Here is a 25588-nt window from a genome sequence, read left to right on the forward strand (position 1 = left end):
TTTGATGGGCACATGGAAAAATCAATAGGGGTATGGAGCCCTGAAAATCCCATTCCCACAGCAGATATGTTCCCAATGCAGCACAGAAACAGACAGCTGAGAACACAGGGTGTGTCTTCAGTGAGGGAAAAAATGATGTGAGCCATCCGTGAGGAGACCTAATGACAAATGCAAAGGAAAACTGCACAGGCAGTTGCAGTGCTGACACAAAAGGGCTCCAGGTCCTGCCCTTCACATCCCTTGCACTGCACTGTGTTACCTGAGAGAAGGGAACTGTTTTCCTGAGTAAAATGGGGCTAAAGAGGGATGTTTGGCACCAACCTCAAGGTTGTTCCAAGCCCGGACTGAGGTGGAGTCATGTAAAGTATGGTCTGGGCACATTAGAAATCATGGGAACCATTTTGTTTGCATCTATTGACAATATTTCTTGGAGCACTAATTATTTTCTTTTAATCTCTCTAAGAGGTACAAGATAGACAAATTGTACCCCAGATATTAAAAAGCTACATGAACTGTAATTTTTTTCTCATTTAACCCCCTTCTGACTGTGAAAGAATCTGTTTTGCCTGCACAGGCTGTACAAGGATGATATACCACATACCAAGGATCACATTTCTTCCTATTTATTATACATTAGAGAGTCTTGGGCAGAGTGAGAGAGAACACTGAAATAGAAAAAAACTTTAGACATCCTTTCATTCTCCTTCCACTCTAATTTCTGTGGGATTCAGTGAACCTTATCTTTACCAATTACATTCACCATCAGCCCCCACAGTGTACTGCTCTTTTCAGAAGTTCCTAAACATGCTGAAATTCAGTGAAAGCAGCAGGACCAGGGGCTCCTTTCTTAATCTCTGACAGAAAACATTCTGGAAGTGGAAAAGCCCAAGGCTGTTGATAGGCCAGAAATTTGGCACAGCCCCATAATACTGGCAGTGGATTATCCACCTGCTGCAGGGACTACCTGCACCCTCTAGCAGCACACTTAGCTGTGTCTAGGGTATAATTTAAACACAAACAGTAGCATAAAAATCTCTTAAAAGACAAAGAGTACCCATACTTACTAAGCTCTAGGTTTGTTGCAAACAAAGATTATTATATAGTCTGACTTCATTAGATTACTTTTGTGTCACAGACAATTTATTTCAGGGACATAACAGGCAAAACAGAAGAAAAAACAAAATTACACCTCCTGCCTGAGAAAAGTCTATGAAAGCATATAATTAATACATTGTATTTTTATAATGAGATCTGGTAGAATATATGACTGGTAGAATATAAAACTGACATCTGGTAGAAATCACAAAGATAGTTTTCTCTCTCCTGCTTTCTCACTTAACCTTTCAATTCTTTGTAGCATGTTCCCAGCAGCACAATCCCAGTTTTGTCCTTCCCCTTCCACGTTCCTAGGCAATGTTAGGTGATTCCTAAGCTTCACACCCACTGTTTCACCACAAGCAGTTCCAGGGGACAGCTGAGGCTTGGCAGACCAGTGGTGACAATGGGGTCCTTTTCTGTCCCACTGACAAAGGAGAGAAGCAGAGGGAGCACAGTCTGCCTTACTCGAGGTGAGGAGGACTGGGCACTGGGAGCCTCTCACTGCCTCTGTGAGAACTGAGCTGTGCACAGACAGGCTCCCTCAACATTTGGAATGTTGTCTGTGAAAAGGCAGGGGCCGCACCACCCTTGAACACATCAGATTGTCATAAGCAGAAGTCACAGAAGAAAAAAAAAAGCCCTTTGAATATTAAACAGGAACCTGCTGTATATTGTTCTTCCATTGATCAGCTAAGCAATGTGATATTACCCCTCACTCCTTTGTTCGCTTCCATTCAAGGGGATTTCAGAGAAGATTACAGTGTATTGTACTACTGTTTAACCAGCTAAATCTCAGGGACAAGTTGGTTTAAAGCCTGGAGGAGGGTGAGGTGAGTAGCACTATGCATTTGTGAAGGATAAGAAGCAGCTGTTATTACAAAGGAAATGCTGCTCTTCATCCCTGGGTGTTTCACAGTGCTCTAGTGGGTTCTCCTGCAGTGTTTGGAGGATGAGTCAAAGCCTAAATGAAGGAAATTCTGTCTGGCATAAAATATACATCATTTTCTGTTGTTTCAGTCTTAAATCACTCCTGAGCAAAATCATGGGCCATGGGATTATAAGAAAATTACTATTTTATCAAGATTTAGTGGACACTGTTTCTGTTTAATCTCTGCTAGTTGTCCATAAGAGCAAAGGATTTTTTCATGGCTAACCAAGCTGCTTAAAACCTTCCTTAAAGTGTTTGGCTCATATCCTGCTTTTTTTGTAACACCAGTGCACATCTATACCAACTGCACTGAATCAGTGGAGTTACTTCAGATACTCATCACTGTAAGGGAGATTTGAGGCAGTTTCTCCTCTAGAGCAGGATGCCAGTAAATCAGTGATTTCCTGCTAATCTGCTGCAGCCTTCTAATGCTCTGTGCAGGCAACCACCAGCCCACATCATTTTATCAACAGGCAGGTGGAGTTCAACTGACACAGATAAATGTAAAATTTGTTTGCAGGAGTGAAGTCACTGTGAAAGACAGTATTGAAAGGCTTTGTTACCTCATCCTTGAGTTATCCCAAAGTAGAAAAGGGGAGGTAATTAAGACTCCCCATTCTTCCAGTACCTACCCTACCCCTTGTGGATGCATCAGTCAGTGTCTGGTGAATGTGCTCTGCTGTTTTATTCCTTGCACTCTGTTTACAGAGTAAATGAAGTCCCATAGTATCACATTCTGCCACTTTTGTACAAATAAACCTGAGGCATTGATCGAATTAGGCCTCCAGGAGCACATTAAACTCTTGCTTATGCTGAAAGAACACTTGCAGTTGCACATTAATTCAATTTTTGGCTTTCAAGAGAGATATATAATTTTCACAGAAAATCCTTAGTCCAGGGTCTCATCACCCTGCACTTATGGGAAGAACTGTCACATAAAGGGATGGTTGTGTAAATGTTTCTGATAAATATTTTTTAGCTCTTTAAGTAACTTTGGAGATAAAAATTGAAAGATAGCACAAAGGTGAATAATGAAGAAGAATGAAAAGTTAGTAGTGCAAGAGCTGGGAGTGGACAATAGCTCCCAACTCTAGTGTCAGGGGTAGGAAGCCAAAAAGATTGTTCAGGCTCATGAACCAAAATTAGTAAGAGTCTTAACACATACAGCACATCTAACTCCCCTTATGGCACAATTACCATCATGCAGCAGATTTGGTTCAAATAACATAGAAAACTATTTCATTTTGTCTTCCAGATATTGGCTGAGGAATTTTTAACTTGTTCATTGTTTCTTGTTAACTCAGAGGGTCGATGGGTTGTAACTTTCACAGTCATGTTTTCTTTGCAGAAAAAGAAGCCTATTTTTTACAGTACTGTTCTACCTTGTAAGTTCTACTTTGCATAAGTGATTACAGAGAGATGCCAGGCAGGGGAGAAATCCAGCTCTTTGTAATAGTACAATAAATATATTTATCTCTTCCTTGGTGGTTGACTCTTTGTTTCTACTTTCTTAGCACCATGTGCATCTTCCCAGTTGCTGAAGCCACTAAAATCTCCTAACTAGGAGGACAGACTTCAAGCTGCTCTAGATGCACACAGGCCTTTCCTCTTCATGCAAGGTTTAAAAAGAATGGAAATTAAACAGTGAGTTGGATTACAGTTCCGATATCCAAATGAGAAAGGATATCAGAATTTCTGTGTTGCAGGCACAGAAATGTGTAAATTATGTGCCTTTTGGTATGATCAGCTCATAAGTCAGAGGGATAACACAGAACACAGCACATGCTGTCACAGACAACCCACTATCAGCCATCTGTTTTCTCCTGATGTGCTTCATTCCTCTCAAAGATATGGGACAGGAAAGAGTTGTCACTGTGACTGTGATATTTCCAAATAGATTTATGGAAACTAGGCAATTAGAAGCAATAGCAGTCATTTGAGAATGAAATATTCCTATGCCAAGCCTCAGAGATATGTGAACAAATTTTACTGTTAAAGCCTTCGTTTCCTTTTACATAGATTTTAAGCCCATGTTGCTGTTCATCAGGATTTCTTTCTGTCAAAGATAAAAACAGGTTAGAACAAGGTAATGAGAAGCTAAGATACTTGTACAGATGACAGTGCACACCATTTCTCAGATGCACTGGGGCAGAGAAGCTCCACACCAGATCAGAGATGATGTTAGACTTGAAATTGCTCTGCCTGCAGGTTCATTAGGTCCTTAATCATTGTCAAAACCATCATCTCACATCTCCTTTCTATGAGTCAAAGTGACTGCAGCCCTGTAGAGAGCAAGTTCTGAGCAGGGTGAGGAGGATGCAGGGTGTCCAGCACCTCTGGCAGCAGGGAATGGCAGTTTTTCCTGGGCACCAGGGAAGCTGAGTTCAACCCCCTTCAGGTGGGTGAGTTTCCAGGTCCATTTATGGCACAGGTTGGTGGAATTATAAGGCAAGAATGAGATCACCAGGATAAATGGTTTCCAAGGGTTCCTAAGGAGGTAGAGCAGAGTTCCTAAGGGAAATAGGTTGGGAGACAGAGAAGGAGGAGGGACAATGACAGATTTTCTGCAGTCCCTGATATCTGCAGGTACTGGAAAACTTAGATCTGCATTAGGAAAAGTCTACCTGGAACAACACAAATTACTTGTTGTTTTCTCTGACAACACTGCTGCTGCTGTGTGTCAGCTCAGGCTTGGACACAGAAGAAAACTGAAAATAGCTACCAGTGTAAGAGCAATGAAAGCCGTATACAACAATAGTAAGTGTTAGCTTGGTTTAAAGTAATCAAGATAAAATGGCCTCTAGTATTTTAGAAATTCTGGAAAAGCCTACAAAGGAACAAAGTAAGGTCAGAAAACAGAGGAAGAAAAGAACCATGACACAGAGAAAAAGAAACACAAGTGTAAGCCCGTATAGAAAATAGTTTCTAAATAGAACTGCTAGACCTTTTCCTAGAATTAAAAACAATCATACTAGTAGCAGTGATGCAAACAGGCTGTAAGTGGAATAAAAACCATGATCTACTGTATTGCCAAGGAGAATAAAATTTTGGGTGTCCATAATGGAGGACACTTGGGCAGCAATTCAACTACCAGTACCTTTTTTTTTTTCTGTTATATAAAAGTCTATATAAATAGAAAGCTTAATAACTATATTTCTGCAAAGTCTCTTTTTCAGGAACCTTAAATACCTAAAAATTTGTAAATATTGTCAGGAATAAATTCCATGGAGAAAGATTCCTTTATACAGAAAGATGTACAAAAGATTCCTCTGTGTTCTTTTAATGTACTAATCACTGTTTTAACACATCTGAAAAACATGTTTGTTTGGATTTTGAAATTTTTATCTAAAAGATTTCTGCATATTTTTTCAAAACTGTTAAAATTGGCTGCCTCTGCTAGTCCTCTGATAGTCCTTCCTGCTCTGGTGTGTCTTTGCTTTGCCTTAACTGCCTGCAAACTTCTCTGCTTCATAGTCACATCCCAAACTTCCCCAACTGTTTTTATCTTTATTCTTCCTGTGTGAGGAGATCTTTTGTGAGGAAGCCTAAGCAGGCTCTACCAACTTGCCAAGAGCTGTGGGTGTCTGGTCCTATGCATGGGCTTTCACGTCTGCCTTCTGGTTCAAACACATACTGGGGGTAAATGACACCTCTGATGTTTGGCTTCCTTCCAACACTTTTAGGAAAACTATATAGCCAAAATGTTGTGTGGGAACAGAAACTGTTTGATTCAATCCACTTCTCTGAAATATCCAAGTTTTCTAACATGCTGTAGTGACCTACCTCTTTCTGTATAATTATAATCTCAGGAAAAATAACCTTCTTTGCCTCTTAAAAACAACCTTGAACTCTGTAATACTTTTTTCTGGCCTGTTTTATTTTTCTTAATTAGCAGCTGATGAAATCACCATGTAGTTCTATAATTATTTATCACCTGAGGGAGATCCCACTTTATTCAATGAAGGTATTTTAGGGAACATCTGACCTTCCTGTATTTTCAGGTATTTTTTTCTTTTCTTCACATTGTTCCTGATTCTCTTCTGTGCAGTATTACATGGCAGTGATGAAGTGACAAGGAGGAAGAAGGGCACTTGGCTAAAGGAGCCCTTTGGCTTAGCAAGAAAGGCCTTTGGCTTGGAAAGAAATGCTCCTCTCCAAAGCTGTTTATTTTCATGTTGGCCAAATAGACAGGAGAAAGACAGGAATAAGCCAGTCTCTTTACTGGTTATTTATAATAACTGATTCTACATAATTCTATTTTAAAAATTGTCTCGTTTGCACACATTTTCCTTCTGATGCTTGAGTGTATTTTCTTCAGCATAATGCATTTTTCTAAAATTCATCCAATACAGGTGTTGCTTCACTTTAGCTTATATCAAAACAAAGACTCTTTATGCTGTTCTGCTAGTTAAAGCTGATTAACCTCTCTTTAGTTGATGCTGCCGCATTAGCCCTCTGCACATCAGGTTTGGACAGAAACAAAAATGGGATACAAGATTTAACCTCAACAACAGATTTCTCCTCCAAAAACTTGCACATATTACTGGAAAACCTTTGCTGCAATGCTAAGTGCTTTCTATTTCATTTATTTTTTTCCAAGGAAAATACATTGTGCTGTACTCACAGGTGGGAAAACTACCAGGAAGAAAAAGATCTTATGAATAAATGAGAGTTTGCTTAAGAATAACTGAAGATGTAAAAAGTAATCAGTTAAGATGTAACTGGAGACGTGACTGGACTTTCTATTGCAAAAGCCCTTCTATCCTGCAGACCTTTAGTATTAAATCCCTATAAAGTGTGCAGAAGGAAAGTGTTTGTCATGCTAAAGTGATCTCAACAGATGAGAGGAGGGAAGTGGAAAGCTTAGCGTGGTACAACTGACACAAACTGTTAATCCTTCTATCTGCTTCAAGAAAAACTACCACCCTCACTTGCAATATACTGCATTTATAAATACTGCCTATATTTCCTTTTCTGAATGCTGTGAAAGCACTTGAGCCTGTCCAATGTTGTTGGCTCAAAGAAACACAGAACAGGAAATAAAAAGAAAACTGTTAAATAGTTTCTAATATAGAAAGTGCTGGCTAATCCTTATAAGAACCAGTCAGGAAGTGAAGTATTATTCCTGACTCCAGCCAGAAGGAGAGGCAGAGGTTACCGAGCTCACACACAGACAGGTATAAGGAGGGACTGGGACAGTGGTTTGTGAGATACATGTATTGAAAATTCAATGAGGAGCCAAAAATATCATTCCTATCCCTGCACCCTTTCTCATTATGGGTGGCAAATAAAGCAGGCCTTTGCCATCAAATCTGTTCATTTACCAGTCAGTAGAAAACAGTAGAAAACAGTTTTCCACTGCATTTACTTTGAGGACTCCCTTAATCCACCTCTGATACAAATTTGCAGAAATAAACACTTTTGGTTTGTTTGATTTTTGGTTTTGTTTTTGGGTTTTTTTTCTTAAACTCTTTCAGCGTTTAGAAAACATCTAAAACCTAAAACCAGTTTGAAATTTAGTATCAAACTCTCCCACATTGCTTATTAATGAACTGCAATCAACCCCTTTGAACAGAGAGCACAGAGCAGATAGCAGAGAGGGCAAGTCATGCCAGCAGGCCTCTTGAATTGCTCTCCAAGGAAAAAGAAGAAGGGTAGAGGCACTATAATTTTAATTATGGTTCTCTCCAGTGTTAAACTTTGCAATTTTGTTTTTAGGTCAAGTAATTGGTTTGGCAGGAAGTAGTGAAATAAACAGGATAAAATCCTCTTCTGTTAAATTGCAGCTTATATAGAAAAACTGTCAGGTAAATTGCTGTGTATTTTGGATGCTTGAAAGCATTAAAAGTTAGTGCTAAAAAGAAACATATCCAGAAAAATAAATAGCTCTAGTAGAGAATAATGCAAAATTAAATATAGAAGTAGATATTCTTTGAACTGCAGGGAAACAGAAGTTCCGGAAAGATTTAGACCAGAAACCACAGTAGTATAATGAGCATATGCGATGTTATGGCACTTTTAAAAAATCATGGGGGGCACACTGAGTAGAAATTTTTTTCAGTGAGAATGAGTGATTTCATATTTGATTCTGAAATAACTGCATTAAGAATTGGATGTTTTCTTCTAGTTTTCTTCATACCTGAAACCTGTTGGTAGATTGGTGGGCAAACCCTAACCAATCTGAATAAAACCAACTTTTCTTGCCCTAAGATTAACATACTTAATAAAAAGCCATTTGCTGACTATGGCTTACATTTGACTAATACATTTTCACTCCATGTCAAGACCTTTTTTGTCACTGAGCATCCCTATCACGGTCAGAGCCCATCATTCAAACAGAACCATTTCCCTTGATTTTAGGACCTCTCTGAATTCACCACTCAATGCAAGCCACAGCACAAAAGATCATTTCCTGATTTATAATTCACTGAGCAAAGCAGACCAGCAGCTGCAGTCTCTGTGTGCTTGGCAGGGACAAACATCAAAGAACCAAGTGGCTGCTTTGCTGTCAAGACACACCTACAACTTTTTAGGCAAGAGAAACAAAGAACTATAACTGATCCCCTGGTCTAGGAAAGCCACAGTCGAAAAAGGATAGAAAATTTAGATGGCAACATGCTGCTGATTACCAGTTCCTCTGCTGCCAGTGCTTTGTGTCCTTGTATCAATAGCACCTCTCACTAGAAATCATCTCACTGATTTTGTGGTGGTGCTAATCATCATAACTGGAGATAACAGATTGTAGTGCTTAGTTACTTCTGTTGCAGTACATGAGCATTCACCCCTCATATTTGTGGTGCTCCAGCATATGCCTTGAGAATCCTTGTGCCATTTTTGCAGACTGAAAGCATGAAAACTGTTTTCACACTTTTGTGTTATTTCAATGCAACTGTTTAGAAAATCCTTTATGCAGAACTTCAGCTCTAAGCCTGATTTCCAAATAAAAAACATCAGACTGCAAGGATCACATTCTTAATATTCCAAAAGCTTAAAATATTCACAACTTTTTAAAAATTCTAACATTTTAATTCTTAAAATATCAATTGTTTTCTAGCAATCCAAGACGCGTTCTGGAATCCAGTGCCAAGGTCAGCACATTTTCTCTGACAAGGATCATAAAAGTACCCAAAACAGTGCTCAAAGCAACAGAACACAAAGATCTAAAATGTTGCTTAATTAGTTTGTGAGGCTTAGAGCTATTTTGTATCTGTTCTAGATAAAATTTCAACCAGAAAAGAGACATACATACATGGAGTTACTGATGTTCTGGGTGATAACTGGCTGGTGGCAAATAACTCTGAGACACTCAAAGCATTATGTGGTGCACAGCCCCTTTGCTTTGGTGGCATCCTTTCCCATTCCAAAATACTTGTGGTATTTTGCACTCTGGGGTGGGAAACAGGAGGTGACCTCAGACAAGTGCAGCAGTTTCTGTGGGACAATATTCATCCTGTCCACAAGTTTTCCTATTCCTGAGCTCTTGCTACAGCTCCAGCCCTGGTTATGAAGGGTTACACCAAGAAGGAATATACTTGGTGGTTTGTGACAAAATTGCTGTTGAATGTGTGGTACATGCTGTGATTTGTGTCACCTATTTGAACCTCAGCCACAAAGCTGCACTTTTTATCAAGAATATTTGTGAATATGTAACCGCTCTGAGGACATATGGCCAATAAATAATTCAAAGTTATCTATCTTCCCTGCAGTTTTCTTATCCACCTACCACCTTTTAATGTTTTGTTGGCCTGGAAACAATATTGTTTATGGCACTTCTAGTATAAAAGTGTTGCTGACTGGCAGTAGACTATTTCCAGTGTGATACCTTGAAAACAAATTGGTTCTCCCCAGTCTCCATCTGCTTTGCTCTCATCCTCTATTAGCCCAGAGAAGCTTTGTTTTGCATTTTAAGTGCCTAAAACTGTTAATTTTCAATTATTGATTCCAAAATTGTTACAATGTGATTGAATTTGTTATTCTTTTTTCTCTCCCTCTCCCCCACCCTTTTGTTTTCTTTTCAGCTCTATATCCATTTACAGTCCTAAGGAGAATCCTAATGCTTTTGATGCTGCTGCTTTCTTCCAGTCAGTGGGAAATTTTCTGGGGATCTTTGCTGGATCATTTGCCATGGGATCCTCTTATGCTGTTGTCACAGCTTTAATATCCTTTATGGTTTGTTTTCAGAGAACAAATCAATATATGTTGGAAAAAATATGCAATATCTGAGAGTGACCATCTTTAGTTTGAGCCTGAAGCTTTTCACTCTAGGCTCAAGTGTTTGTAAAGAAACAGACAAATCATAAATTGACAAGAAATGTCACTTGTCAGAATCTACAAATTTCTTTTTTACCTTTACCATTAGGCAGAACTCTGGCCTTTATCATCCTGTTTGCAAATAATTATATCTTAAGTAAAGTGTTTTCAACTATTTTGAGGCTCAAACATGAATTTATTAAGAACAGCAACCTATCTATGAACTCCAGGCTAGCAGCAATTATACGAAAATACCAGGGAAACACTACACCATGTCAGTGTGACCAACAAGCCCATTCAGTTTAACTAAGCTACAAATGAAAGGTCTGTCTGTTGCCCTGCATTTTTTCTTGTGTTTTACAGTTCATATAAAGTGCTACTGCAGAAAGGTCAGTTATTTTCATCTTTCTTACATTCACACAAATGTAAACAAATGCCAGGTTTTTTATGAAATTGGAAAAAATTACTTCCTTTTCCTTTTTTATGGGAAAAAGAATATCTAATGTAACCAACTAGGTATTAATTCAAACTCCACAAAAGTACTTAAAATAGCTGACTTTAAAATCTGTTCTGGATTTTTCTCCTTGAGATAAGTTAGAAGTTGTGCAGTTTTTTCCCAAATTCAACACATGTAGATGAGTATGGTGGAGGAGCTTTCTTTCTTTCATCCTTTCTCAGATTGAGTGCAATTTTAGCCTATAAAACAAGCTGGGTTTTTATTTTTCCTTAGTAATCTTTTAGCACTTGACCAAATTTACAAAGCTCTGTGAGTTTCCTATGTTGGAGACAGGTCTGTTTTTCCTCCTATCCTGGAGTGCCTTCTTATCAGCAGAAGCCGCTGGGCTTACAGGTAAGTGTTGCATTTAATGAAATAAAAGCAATTTTGTAATATGCCTCTAGTGTGGGTAAAATGCATGGTTTATTTTAGGCTTGACATCATTCATATATAAAGCTTCTAAAAGCCTGTTGCTGTACTGAAGATTGTTTCATCTTTAAGAACAATTCTGTAGTGACATTGAACAGTTCTTCCAAAGACATAATAGAGCAGGCTCAAGTCCTCAGTCTTTCTTCCCTGCATTATCCCATCCCTATTAGTCCCTCAATTAATCCCCCTATTCTCTGGCCAGCTATGGGAGCAAAGATAACAGTAAGTACAAGGAGGGAACTAGGCAGTTGTGATTAGCAGACTGTGCTCCTCTGCACACACTCCACATCCTGGGCCCTTCTCCTTTGTCTCAATTACCAATAATTGAGACCAATTATCAATAGTAAACCAATAGCAGGGCCAGGGGGTTGCATCCACCTCTGTAATTAGGGGAGAAAAGTCATCTTGTTCAGTGCACCTACATGTACATTTTTGGCACAGCCATGTCCCAGTGACAGGTAGAAAGATGTGTGATCAGATTGTTTTTTCATTAATGCCAGGAAAGAAATTATATAATCACAGTCAATTATGTACCCAGGGCCTCCATTAAAGTGTACACAGAAGTTTAGGCAAAATTTGTAAATGGATATAGTTTACCTCTACAGCAAGCTATTGTATAGTGTGGTTCAAAAGAACAAAGTTTCTATGACCTTGATTGTTTTAATGCTCTTGTGGTTGTCACCCCTGAAATCCAGTGCTCTAATTAATGTCAGGGAAAATCAGGAGAAGAAAAATGCTTAATGGAGTGGTAATGCAGCCCATGCTGGTTTGTTTGCAAAATTGTTCAAAGCCTTTTGAAGGCAACAGTTACATTTTTACTGAGTTCTCTGGAGCCAGCAGGTTACTTTTTTAATATCAGCCACACAATCAAACTGTTCCTGAATGGGTATTAATATCTGCATCTTTGCCTAACTAATTGTATAACTTTGCATTCTTTTTTACTGCCAAATTCTTCAGGCCAATGAATAAAAACAGTGGGACATGAAGAGAACAAAAGAGTGGTATTTCATCACATCAAGAAAATCAGATACCAGGTGGAATGAAAGTCCATTTTGTCTCTTAACAGCTCTGTGCTGGTTTGGGCAAGGGTAGTGTTAATTTTCTTCACAGTAGCTAATGTGGAGCTGGGAACAGCATTGGCAACTCAGGGATATTTCAGATATCACTGAAAAGCACCTATACAGAGCCAAGGGACTTCCTCCTCCTCACCACACCTCACACCAGCAGCAAAGGGGCTGAGGGTGCACAAGAAGCTGTGAGGTGACACAGCCAGGACAGCTGATCCCAGCTCACCCATCCCAGAGCAAGAGAAGCTGGAGGAGGAAGGTTTCTCACTCTTACCCTTGTCATTCTCTCCCCCATCCCACCGGGGAGGAGGGACAGAGGGAGTGAGCAGCTGTGAGAGTCTGAGCTGCTGCCTGGGGTTAGACTCAACAAGCTTTTAAAATTGTGGCAAGAATACTACAGCAAAATGGAAGCAAAGGAGGATGATGGTTGATCTCTTGCCTGCCACTGGAGGTACTGATTTCCTAATCAGTGACTTCCAAGTAAAGACTGTTTTAAAATGCATTCCTCACAGAGCACAAGGATGCTGTTACTGCAACTGAACAATTGATTATACATTATACACAAAAAGTAGATTTGTAAAGGAAACACTAATATCTTTCAGAGCCTCAGGTGCTGCACCAAAGGTAATTTCCATTTCTCAGGCATAGGAACAGACAGCATGTCCAGACAAAAATAATTGGCATATGTCTTTTTTGCATGCTGCAAACATGATGATGGACAGCAGAGTCTCTCCTGGTGGTTACCCTGAAGAGTATTTCATTGCTCTTTCCTGCTGTAATATATAAAATATCTGAAATAAAAGACTTAATTATTGAATACCACAGATGGTGGTGGTAGATGTGGTAAGGAATTTTAAATGGACAGAGGCAAACACAGAGGAAGGAAGAGAGTAGAACCAAAGTAAAGTTCCAATTTAAGGCAAAAAATAGAAAATTGTTGGGAAATTTAACTAATTCTTATCAAAAAAAAGAACTGATAGAGGAAAGATAATTACTTCACCAACACATATATTCCAATATAAAGTATCAAGCATTTTTAGGTCTGTCACTAGCATTTTTTCATGAGTATTTTTTCATGGGTTCTGAGTTTCACATGGAAATTGTTTAATTACACTGTTCTGAGAAGGCAAAGTTTAATCTTAAAATTTCTACCAGTTAAATCTTTATCACTTAATTTCTGTACAAGGCTTTTGTCAGAACCTGTTATTACAGAAAAAATCATGGGGCCTTTCTTGTGGCTTCAGAAGTTCAAAGCTGTGTTTTATAAATGAATTTTCTTTATTAGTACTGTGCTGACATTACCCTTTAGTTGTCTGGCTTAACCAGTTTTGATGTGGCTTTTTTCTTCTCTGTTTCCTCTGAAATAGTTCAAACTCCCTCCTTTCAAAATATTATTTTAAACTCCAAGTTCAGCAGCAGAAATACTCTGTTGGTCAAGAAATTTTCACCAGACTTTGGTTCAGCTCTGATTTCTTGTACCCACACTAAGGAAATATGTGCAAAATGCAGTTGTGTGCAGTGCCCACACAGGTGGGTCCACACAAAGCACCTGTTGCAGAAGGCAGAGAGAGACCAGGAAAAACTCAGTCAGGCTTCAGGACACACTCAGCTCTTAATCCACCCTCCATCATTCCCAGTCTTTTCCAGCTTTCTTGCTTTGCCCTTTGTTTGTCTCAGTGCATGCAGGTTCTGGTTTTACAGTCGCCTGTGCCTGTCCCTAAAGGGAGCCTCAATCCAGCAATGGCACAGCTGCACCTCTGCATGCAATGGACCACACTCCTAGTGTTGACAAGCTTCCAAAGTAACTTGTTCCATTAGACATTTATGGCTCTATTCATCTTAATTTTCCTTGGATATTGTGTTTTCTCTGTTCATTTTTCTAAATGAACTTCAAAGGATTAACACTAGACTAGTACTTCCCTGTAGCTACTAAATAATATAATTGCAAAATAATTTTATTCTTATAATGCTTTCCACAGCAGTCCTTCAATCATTCTGAGCTTTTTGAAGTGTAATATTGAAGTATTTCATAATTTAAAAATAATGGGCTATACTGTTTTTTTTAGTGGGTAAAGTAGGTGGTAGGGCTCAGTTGTTTAGCTTGCAGATTTCTAAAATAAAATTTAAGTGGAGAGTAGTACAGGTCAATATTCTAGAAAATATTTCATTGCTCTGCCTCAAGACATCCCATGATATATAACACACAAAATATGAGCCCGACCCTAGTTGAAAAATGGATGTGATTGAACCAGCAAATCAAAAGAAAAATCTGGGATGACTACACAATTATTGTTATATTGGGAACTGGAAATTATAAATTAATGTTATGGTTATTAATCTTGTAGCTATATCATCAAGCAGTGACATATGCATGATAAATTGATTCTTATACAGTAGAACCTAATTTGTGCATTTTCTCATTTGCCCTGGAGTATATCATTCCTGACTGCTGAGCAAAGCTGTAATAACAGAATACTAGAGTAAGGTCAGTGTTAATAGAGTTGTTTTCATTTGCAAAGTTCATTACATAGTATTTACTAGTAAGCTATGAAAAAAATCATAAATAATTTAAATTAAACACTTGTTGAAATAAATTAGGAAAGTACATCTTGCATTTATTAATTGCTTGTTATATTGATTTATAAATAACAAAAGTTTCTAAATTCTAAATGATCACTCAGTCTGATAAAGGTTCCATGATCTACATGGGCATTTAATGGTCATCTCAGTTAGACTTTCTCTATCTACAGCTGTTTGAAGTGACCAGATATTCAAATAAAAAGAGATTAATTTACCTGCAGAAATACACTCGAGCATGTGTATGGCAATTGACTTGTATGTATGTGTTCAATTGATCCATACTTCAAAGTCACACAGTGACTCAGTGTAAAGGCATCAAAATTGCAGCCAAGCTCCTCTGATTTTTACACAGTAAAGACCTGCATTATGAAGACAAAAAAGACAATAGACCATGAAGGAAAAAATTGTTGGAGAGTGTCATTTTTGTTCCTTTACTGGTTTTCGGAGCCCTTTGATTTCTGATCATTATAAAGCAAAAAGCTTGTGATAATAAATTACTGCTGCTTCCTCACCGTCAGCAATTCTTGTCTGAATATTTTGTGATGTTTTCGGCTTTGTGACATCTGCCTTCTTCTTTATGGGCTCACAGGAGATCAGAGTCTACCTAGCAGGAAAGCTTTTCCTCCAAAAAATAAATAAGCAGCATATTATGAATGAGGTACCCAGGATGAGTCCAAAGATCTGGTCTCACTGGGGCCATTTTGCGCTACCTTTGTATTGAGGACATATCAAGAGTTAATGTCACCAACTTCCATTTCCTTTACTGCTGCTGACAAAGTGCATTTATCCTCATGCTGTTCACTTCTATCTGTTTGCTGTGATTTGACTAGAATCTGTCATCTACCTCATTGCTTTTTTAAGATGCTGTGACCAGCTCTTGTGACACTCTCAGAAGGGATCTACCAAAACATTTCTGTCTGCAGTTGTGAGCACTGTGAACCCAAGGCAGTTTGGTGCCTGATGGGCCTTAGTTCACTGAGCTGACATTATTCTATACAAATAAGATATTCTGGGCTTTAAAATCTAAACTGTGTGGTTTTATTTTCTTTATTCATTAGTAATGTGCCATGCTGTGTCATGCAGAGTAGGAAGATTCCTGCCAGTTAGGAGGGAGAAGGGATACTTTGGCTTTCAGGTCAAAAGGAAAGAGACCACAACTCTTGTAAGCTCTGGTTCTGCCACTCCCAGGAGCACAGGATGAAATCTAAGCCTAATTAGGAGAACAATAGGCAAGAAGATGGCATTTGCCCTGCTGTGCAGAGACAGAGGACAACTGAGCTGGTCTGCTGCAGAACCTTTATTGCAGTCAGGGCTTGGCTCTGGCTGATTTAGGGGCTGCTGTAGGTACAGTCTTCTAAGGCAGTAAGAAAAAAAGGAGAAATGTGTCTGCTTTTAGAGAAAAGTACATATTCTAGCAAGGCAGTAAGCTGAGACCAAAGATCAGCTCCATAAAATGTGGATAGTGGAGTCTTATTGCCAGTGCAGGGGTTGAGGATAAACAGGGTAAGCACTCCTAGCATGTCCAGAATAAAGGCTGTTATATGTCACCATAGGAGTTCCAATGTAAATTGAATTCAGCAATTCATTTGGGGTTACAAAAGTACAACACTGAATCCCAGGTCTCATTTGAAGCAGCCAGGTGCAGCACCAATGAACAGATAAGGGCCTAAAAATTCCCTTCAACTCAATCTTTTGTTGCTTTCTGTCACTTCAACATAAAATCAACCTCAGACAACTCCAGAGATAAAAGCCTCATGAACAAAGCACGAGCTTTGGTTCTATATTGGTGCAGGTCTGGTGCAAGAAGCCTCAAATCTTTTCTTTAGTTTCAAGAAAATGATTAGTCACACTTCATACCCTCAGTGCAAACAGGCTGGACAGGAATATTGTCACCACTGGGTGTATGGCCTTATTCCTGCAGCAGTTTGAGGCAGAGCACAGTCTCACTTCCTGCCACTCACACATTCTGTCTGCATCCCAAGAGGTGCTGTGGAGATTCTGGCATAAATATGACTCCAAAGTAAATGTTAGCTGATTTAAATAATTTCTCTTTTACCCAATCCTCATTGTTCCTTTTCCCACGCATTTCACCACCTTTGATGAAAGACCAGTTCCTGCTGCTTTACTGTGAGATTTTAGTCTGTAGTGCATCTTTAGAGAGACATCCCAGAAACTCTACAAACCTTCAAAGTTGGGATGAAAACTGGTCAGTTTGCTTGCAGATCTTTTGAAATGAAGGTTACTTTTTTATCTAGTCTTTTGCTCCCTGAGAAGAAAGCAGTTTAGGGGGTTTTCTTTTTCTAAATTCCCTTTTTTTTACCACTAAAAGACCTGACAGCTGGAGAAAAATGCCTGGTTTAGTCTCTCAAATTAGCAAATTCTCAGGGTTTGATTGTGGCCACTCACTTCCAGGGTTGCATTAAAAGAACATTGCACACGCTGCCCTTCTCTGACATTCCTTATTTGCATGTTTGTGAAATGATGTAAAAAAAGATTTTGTTTTGTAGTGACAATATGGGAGCTATTTTCAGAATAGCACTTGTAAATTAATTCCCACACTACAATTTTAAGGTTCACACTATCACCAAAATACTATTAAATGCACAAGTCCCTATATAGTTGCTATATTTTTTATATTACTAGCTTTTGGCTCAACAACCATTTCAACTACATGTATTTGTAAAAACTAATGTAGGAATAAGTTCTCTAGTTGTATTAACAGCTAACAAGCTATCTCAATTTCTCTGTCACAAAAAATCAAATAGAAATGTAGGGCTTTTATTTCTAATGAAAATTCTTCAAAGAGGTTGATCTGTAGCTGAAAGTTTACTAGTGATATAAGCATTTTTCTGTGAAGTCTCTCATCTTTATATTAAGAGAAAAAATTCCAATAACCTCTTACTAAGCACAAGGAGCTGTATTGCACTTAACAGCTTGCCACCTGTTTCAGCTCAAAACATTCCCTGGTTACTTTAAGTTAGCATTTTATTTTGCAATTGTAGTACTGCTTCAGTAATTGCTAATTTTGCCACTTTAAAATAGTGAGTGAGTGAGCTGTCTCTAACAGCCTGAAATTGAGGACAACTAAAAGGCCATCTTGCTTTATCTGCCTCCCTGCATCTAATGGATACTTTCTGTTTACAACTCCAGCATTGCTCTATTTGCTCTTACCTGTTTCTCTGTGAAAGCAAGCCCACAAAAGCAACCCCATTCTGTGCCATACTCTGTTCATGCAGTATTTTGCTACCCAGCTAACTTCAAAATCCACCTTTAATAGCGCTACAAAGAAATCCAGATTGCTTTGTAACTAATGAGTTCTGTGTTTGCCTCTTTAGGTACTTCTCTTTCCTTTTCAGTTAACATGTAATTGGTCATTACTCTTAAGTAATCATTTTTATGGATATTCATTGCAAACAATCTTCTCTAAGCCTTTTAACAAGCTATTGATTGTGAGAGTCGTGGCTGGTACATATTAAGCTTTCAATAGTAGCAATTGAAATATTCCACTGCATTCCCCCAGTCTTCCCTGGAAACAGGGTATCTGGTTTCTACACTTGCATAATTGCATGGTTCAGTTCATTTATTCTTATTGCAAAATCAGATTTAAGCCATTTTATTCTTCATGACACTCTCTCAGTTTTCTCACTACCCATAATTAACAGTTTCTTAGCAGTCAAAGCCAGTTTATAATCACAGTTGAATTTAATAGTCTATTTTAAAAATGCAAGACTTGACATCCTGATGATTAATAGAGAAGAAACTGCATCAGAAACTCTTATCTCCATTTCAGTTACTGAGCCTGGAGCTAGTGACACTTAGCAATATTACTGTTTGGCTGTATTTTTAACTAAAATGTCATTGTTTGAGCATCCCAGTGCATATTATTAATGCCTTGAGAATTTTTAAATTCCCCAGATCAGTTCTGCACAATCAAATACAGTAACTGAGAAAAAAGAATTAGACACATTTATGAGAGCAATTAGACCTCATAAAAATATAAACCTCCTAGAATATATTTAAGCAGTGACAATCTCACCACACCCCACATTATTTACCATGAAGAAAAGACATAGTGTAGCTAGAAAAAAGTAAATATCAAAACAGACTTAAGAAAATAAATATAAAAAACAAAGACACACTAAAAGCTCAGTGGAATTTCTCTTGGCTAAAAAGTCAGTGTTCCGTAGAAGCAGTACAGGTAAATTTACAATATAAAGAGAACCCAGAAGCAAACAAAATGTCCACAGTGGTTTGTGGGGAAAAACATGTACTTGTTTCCTCATTTTCTTTCTGATGACAGTTGTCCCTTGTGCCAAATCAAATCAGAAGTATTTACTCCATACTTTTTCTTCCATCAAAGACATATTAATGCCAAGCCCCAGCTCTTCCCAGAAAAAAAGAGAGGGGCTTGCAAGAAAATTGGAAATTTTTTTGGCCAATATTTTCTTGGTTAGCAATATAAGGAGAGTCTAAAGAAAGACATGGTAAGGTAATGATAAATTTAACTGTTATGTGAGAATTCACAGATCCCACACACACAATCTCCCGCAAATGAAATCGTTTCAGCATTGTCTAAATTATTACTTTGATTTGTTTCCTTATCTATGCTGTGGTTCAGAGCGGGAGGATATTTCACCTGCCTCTTGCTGCTAAAATTCAAACATTTAGAGATTTGGATAAGCCTGTTAAAGAACCTGTTGAGGCATCAGTGGTTGAGGCAACTGACCCTCGTTTGGTATATGTCCGTCCATTTTTCCTAGGACTCTGAAGCCTGGCCAGCTCCTGTTAATCCTTTTGGAGTAGCAGGTTGTTTGTATTGGGTTTGCTGTGCTAAAGGTGCAGTGCTGCAGATTCTGCCCCCTTACTGAGCCCCTTTATGCTGGCACCCAAAAAGTCAGGAGAGTCACCATCCTGGAGAAGATGGAGGGAGCTTTATCCAGTTTCCAGGCCAGGACTGGAGGAACAGGCTGAGATCCTTTTCACCATTCCACTTCATGCTCTTTGCTTCCAGTGCAACTGGTTTATATGTTTCAGTTCATGCTTGCTTAACCCCATAAATGCCTAGAAAGCTGTAGCACAATCACATCACAAGGATGAACAGTGCCTAAACCTGGACAGGCATCTTTCTGCTTGCTTTGTTGCCTCATCAGTATAATGTGTCAGTACAAGTGAGCAGCCTGTGAGCTGAAAATTCTCCAGCAGTGTGGGGAGCAGCCCGTGAGGAAGCAGAACTAAAAGGCTAATTAGGGCATGCTGCAGCTCCTGCAGGGAGAAGGGCTGAAAGGCACAAGGACTAAAGCCCTGTGGGGTGGACGGGGGGGAATTGTGTGTAGGTGAGACCTGGAGGCACACAGAGATCCCACTGCTGGCTCGCTCTGTGCTCAGCCCACCCCCCTGCTTGGGGAAGTGTTTGTGCAGGGTTTCAGAGAACAATGACCAGAATGGACACAAGAAAACCCTGAGCTGTTGTGTAAATAATTATCTATGTAGACATTCTCCGAGTTTAAGAAAAAAACAGAGCTTTCTTCCTCCATGGGCATTTACATATGGCTACTGATGGACACTAGTTTTGGTTTTCTGTTTTCTCCCTGTGTGGGTTCCTCCTGCGTTATTTGTGTCCAAACCTCACAATCTTATCAGCTACTTAAATTACAATACTGCATTACACTGATGTTACTCTGATTCTAGTGAGTTAGAGCCAGGGCCAAGGAAGTATTGAAAAATATCCCTATAAAACAAATTTGTTATCATTATTCCTAACAATCCTGCTTTCCCTCCAGATCTTCCACAAGCTGGGAATATAACAATTACCACATGTCTACGGTCACTGACCTGCTTGTTCCAGGCAGCACAGCTTGCACCTGCCAGAGCATCACTTCTAACCAACGTGGTGTTGTTCACCTTGACATTGTTACACACTGCTTGTGATAAGCTACAGTCAGGCACAGACTGAAATGATTTTACCCTGTTGCAGTCATTCAGCACTAAGTGGTCTCAAACCATTTCAATGTAACAAAATTATTTTTTCCTTTTCTATTCAGTCCCTGCCAATTTTTTTCAAATAGTCCAAATTCCTACATATTACGATTATGTTAGTCCTGCACTTACAATTACTGTCAGTTAGATTATGGTTGAATCATACCATGTATTAAATGAAACAAATTTTCTACAGCCTTTGAATTTCCAAATACACAACAGTGGAAATACTATGAAAGCATGATTGTCCTTAGGACATATATCTCAAATTTCTTTTGTTATAAAATGCTGTTAGACTAATTTGCTTTTTTATGCAGCCTTTTGCAAAACTGAGTAAAAAAATAGAAGCAGCTAACTCTGTTTTCTCTTTGAATTGCAGGTATTGTTGCTGTCCTTTTCTGTGGAGTCACACAGGCCCATTACACCTACAACAATCTGTCACCAGATTCCAAAATGAGAACTAAACAGGTAGGACATGGAAATAACTCTCATCATGTCTTACACAGGTGTAGGAATAACAGCTACTGGAATAGAACTGGATGGGAGTTCATTAATGCAAAGCAAGAGGTTTATGTCTTCATCAGGGGAATGACTGGAGATTTTGCCAGGAAAACAGTAACAATTACCAGGATAAGCACAAAATATAATATAAGAATCTGTTCTTCCCAAGAGCCCTGAAATATCAGACAGGTATGGAGATAACAGCTTAAACCAACTTCCATACAAAAATGCTTAAAAATAAAGGAAAACAAAGAGCTCTAGTAAGTAAGACAGAAGTGGCCTGAAATATTGGATCCCTGTAGATTTTTGCAAAGGGGTTTTATTAGCTGCAGTCTGGCCACAGATTTAAGCAATCTCATAGTTTATTCCTGTTTCATTAAAAATTGTCATAATTGGAAAGATAGACCTTTTCTTTCCATTGTGTTATTTAGAGTTTAGAAATGTGAAATTTGATCATCTGGTTTTTGTTTGAAGAAGTGACTAGACCTGTAATTATTTTTTTAAACTTGGGGCTGTTCTCAGATCTATGGCATTGCAGTGCTCAAAATACTTTTCAGCACGAATTATTGTAGAAAATCCTGCCACTACCTAGATCCTTGAAGAAGTCATTTAAATGCAGTTTTCTTCCCTTTTAACGTTGACTCATATGTCTGAAGAAACCCAGGTTGTAGGAAATCTTTCTCCTAGAACAAAATGGAAACTTATGGCCCAATACTATAATTTTCATGATGCAATCTCATACCTTTTACAGCAGTTCCTTTCTTTTAAGCATTGGAAATTTTACGTAGAAAAATTCATCACTTCTTGCACATCTCAATTTAATCAAAAATCCAATTTTCTATCAAAAACAGCTTGATAGAAAAAAAAAAAAAAAAAACTGGCCACAGTATCAGTTCAACTGTCAGAGTCTCATAGATTTGAAATCACAAAAAAGTTTCTGGTCAGTACTCCCATAATAATGTGTTAGCTATTGAGCAGGATAAGTCTTTTCAATTGTATTTCTTCATAGCAGTAGAGGCTGATGCTTTCAGAAAATATTCCAGCAGAGAACTAACCTTTTTCTGATAACTGTATTGTAAGGGAAGGACATTGAAATCTACTATAGAATTGTTTCTGTTTTGCAGAAGGACTGAATTACATTTGCCATTATTCCTCTTGCATATAACTTACAATTTGAATAGAAGGTTTTTTCAGGGATTCATCTGCATGTTTTAGTGATGTGTAGCCTCAGAGACAGACAGAAAAAGCCAAGGTTGTGATATTTTTAATTACCTATGAAGCTTTTCAGCTGCAGAATTAACTAATATTTTGTTTAAATGCATCCTGGGTTTGTTCATGTTTACTCTGTTATTCCCTCCTATGCAACAAGTGCAAAACAAAATAGTGAAAATAAACCAAATTTACCCTTGAACACACAGAAAAGGGATTATGTGTTTCTCTGTGGAGCTGAGTTTTATGCACACTTTCCTATTCTGGTTTTCTCTTCCCCATAAGCCCTTAATCCTCAGCCTCCTTTACAATATGGTTCAAACACTGTTGTTGAATTCCTTTGAATTCTTCTAATTTATTTTCTAATCCGAATATTACCCTTTCATATGCAGCTTTTTCAGTGAGACCTGCACTACCTCTTTCTTTCTCTCCTCCCAAGAATTCTCTTCAAGCAAATTTAATAAGCCACACACTTGGCATTCTCATAATCATATATAACTTCAGTGCATCTTCAATGAATATTGTTGCTCAGACAGTTGGCTTTGCTCCCAATCTAAGTCATTTTTATTACTCATTACTGGACAAAATCAAGGGCTTTTCAGTTCTTTTATAGAATTATTCCAAAGCAGTCTCTCTCTTTTGTTACATTATGACAGATCTTTCAGAAAGGAGTGCTGAACTGTAATGCACACTGACAAAACAGTGAGTTAAAGCTGAAGCTGAAGCTCACAAAACTCATGGAAATTAGATTTAAAACTGTAAATCAGATTCCAAAATTGTGTTAGCTGGTTTTAAACAAATACTTTTTCTTTACTGCTTTGCATAATTTTCCTTATTTTTTTACTTACTTTTAAAATTTTATTGCTTGGTGGTAAAATCCAGTATACAGTGACAGAAAAGGTATTTCTGATCCTGGTGCCAAGTTCTGCATTTCCCATAATACATCAAAATTTGCTCTAAAAAAAAAGAAAAATTTTCTCTTCAGTCACTGATGTAAAAAGAGAACTTATCTACAGTTCTTAAATGAGAATTTAAGAGCCTCCATTAAAAAGGCCTGTTAAAAGAAGCCATGTAATTATTAGTCCCCATGTATTCTTTATTATTCTGTCAATCACTATTTGATTCCATGAAAGAGAAATATTAGATTTCAAGCATCTGAAATTTACAGAATCTGAAGCTATAAAGCAACACATCTTTTCACAAATAAATGCATTATTTTAACACTCTCATAAGAAAAGTAAGATAAGAAAAATTTAGTGAAAATGGAGGCTTTAGATAGTTTCCATTCAATTCAATTATCACCATTTTCATTAAGTATTAATAAACATTCTGTGTGGCTTTACTATCATTTTTTTAACATGGGTGATGTTTTATAGCAGTTATTTTAAATCATCATCATTGACCTGACAAGGGCCATCATGATTTTAGCAGTGAGATTGACCCTGCCCTCCATGGCAACAAGGTTGTGTCTAACAGAGTGATCCTGAATTTCAGGCAGTTAAATTTATCCAATGTATTTTTAGTGAAGGAGAAGATGAAACTGCTGGGATCTGATCAAAAGCTGTTTGATTCTGAGCAGCTTTCTCCAGAATCATTTACAGCTGCTGTCCCCCCTCACATATGCTGCAGCCAGACAGTTGTTTCTAAATCTTGGGACATTACAGCTCAGATATTACATCAGGCTTCAGAGGTACAGCTGGGCTGGGTTGATTTGCTCTGCTACAAGTAAGTCAGTGGCTGGGCAGAGTGTTGTGAGATAAGTAGAAATCCCTAGCTTGTTAAAAGTGGGCAGAGTGTAAATCCCAACAGGTCACCTCCAGAAAAGGATTCATGGATAATATTGTGTTTTCTACAGGAAGGTGACATTCCTTGCTCTGTTTTTCTCTCTGTCCTCTATCACTTTCACTCAAATGCCAAGCTAAGACCAGCACATTTTCCTAGTGGTGGAGTACTGACTAATAGCCATAAATATTATCCATCATACCTATGAGTTGTATGATTTCTGGTTATGTTCCTTTAACTCTGGAGAACAACTGCAACAATGAGAGTGGGGCAGGACAAGACCTCTCTTTGGTTAAGTGTACAAGGGTATGAAGAATTCATTCTCTTTGCAGACAAAATAGTGTTAGCAAGTTATAAACTCTGGAAAGGGAATTCTGAAATGCATCACCTATGGAAGAAGAGGCAGGGAATTACAAGAAGACACAGGAAAACATGTCCAGCCAACAAGGGAGTATGTCACACACTGCCCTGCCTGTCTCCCTTCATTCCCCAATCTAAGCCTTTTTCTCATGGTCACCTCTGAAACAGGTGTGTCTAACTCTTGGTGAAGGTTGCTTTGTCACTTTAGTTGTAGTAGCCTTTCTAATCACATTAGGAGTTAAACAGTTACTCACCTGTTTTGCTGCTCCTGATAGCAAACCCATTAAGGGAGCAGCTGCCTGGGGGCCAAGAGCTCCTGGCCTGATTGTTCAGCTGCACCGGGTGTGCTGTGTGCACAAGATTCCAAGTTAAGATTTCAGTGGCCCTTCACCTCCAAGGTTTAACAGAGGCAGGAGAATGAGGTAAAGATACACCAAGAGAGCTCAGTGCTGCTGAACTTGTGAGTAACTTTACCAATACCCACAGTCTTACTCAGAGGCTTGAGCAAGTCAGTTTGCAGTGGAGGACTGAAAGTTTGGACTGGACTTGGGCTTTGCTCACTGATGGGCATACTACTGATTGCTTCAAATTTTAATCTCCACACTATAAAGCAGACATGATTATCTCTGATTAATAAAAGTCATCACTTTGCTGGGGAGCAGCTAATATTTCCTGGAAATCCTTGGAAAATACATGAAGCTTTCAGAATGTTCCCAGCTCACTGGTGATGCAGCTATATGTCTTCCAACAAGGACATTGGCTAGAGATCAATCAGATGACTGCTGGATCAGAAATTAAGCTGCATTCCAAATAAACTATGGTGTAAAAGGATTTTGGTTTTAAGCATATTAATTTAATTCTACTTAATAACATTAATCAAAACAGGTTGAAAAAACAGTCAGAAAACTTTTT

At 38.4% G+C, this 25588-nt stretch overlaps 1 protein-coding gene across 1 annotated transcript in view; it reads left to right on the forward strand.

Moving 5' to 3' along the window:
- SLC9A9 (solute carrier family 9 member A9) overlaps positions 1-25588 on the forward strand; it is a 175423-nt gene that overhangs the window by 58054 nt on the left and 91781 nt on the right. The window contains exons 7-9 of the mRNA XM_083868679.1: positions 10045-10180; positions 11018-11126; positions 21204-21292. Coding sequence (XP_083724805.1) covers positions 10045-10180; positions 11018-11126; positions 21204-21292 — 334 coding nt within the window. The remainder of the gene's footprint in view (positions 1-10044; positions 10181-11017; positions 11127-21203; positions 21293-25588) is intronic.

Source organism: Zosterops lateralis (assembly GCF_965231275.1).
Source record: "Zosterops lateralis genome assembly, chromosome: 10".
Lineage (NCBI taxonomy): Eukaryota > Metazoa > Chordata > Aves > Passeriformes > Zosteropidae > Zosterops > Zosterops lateralis.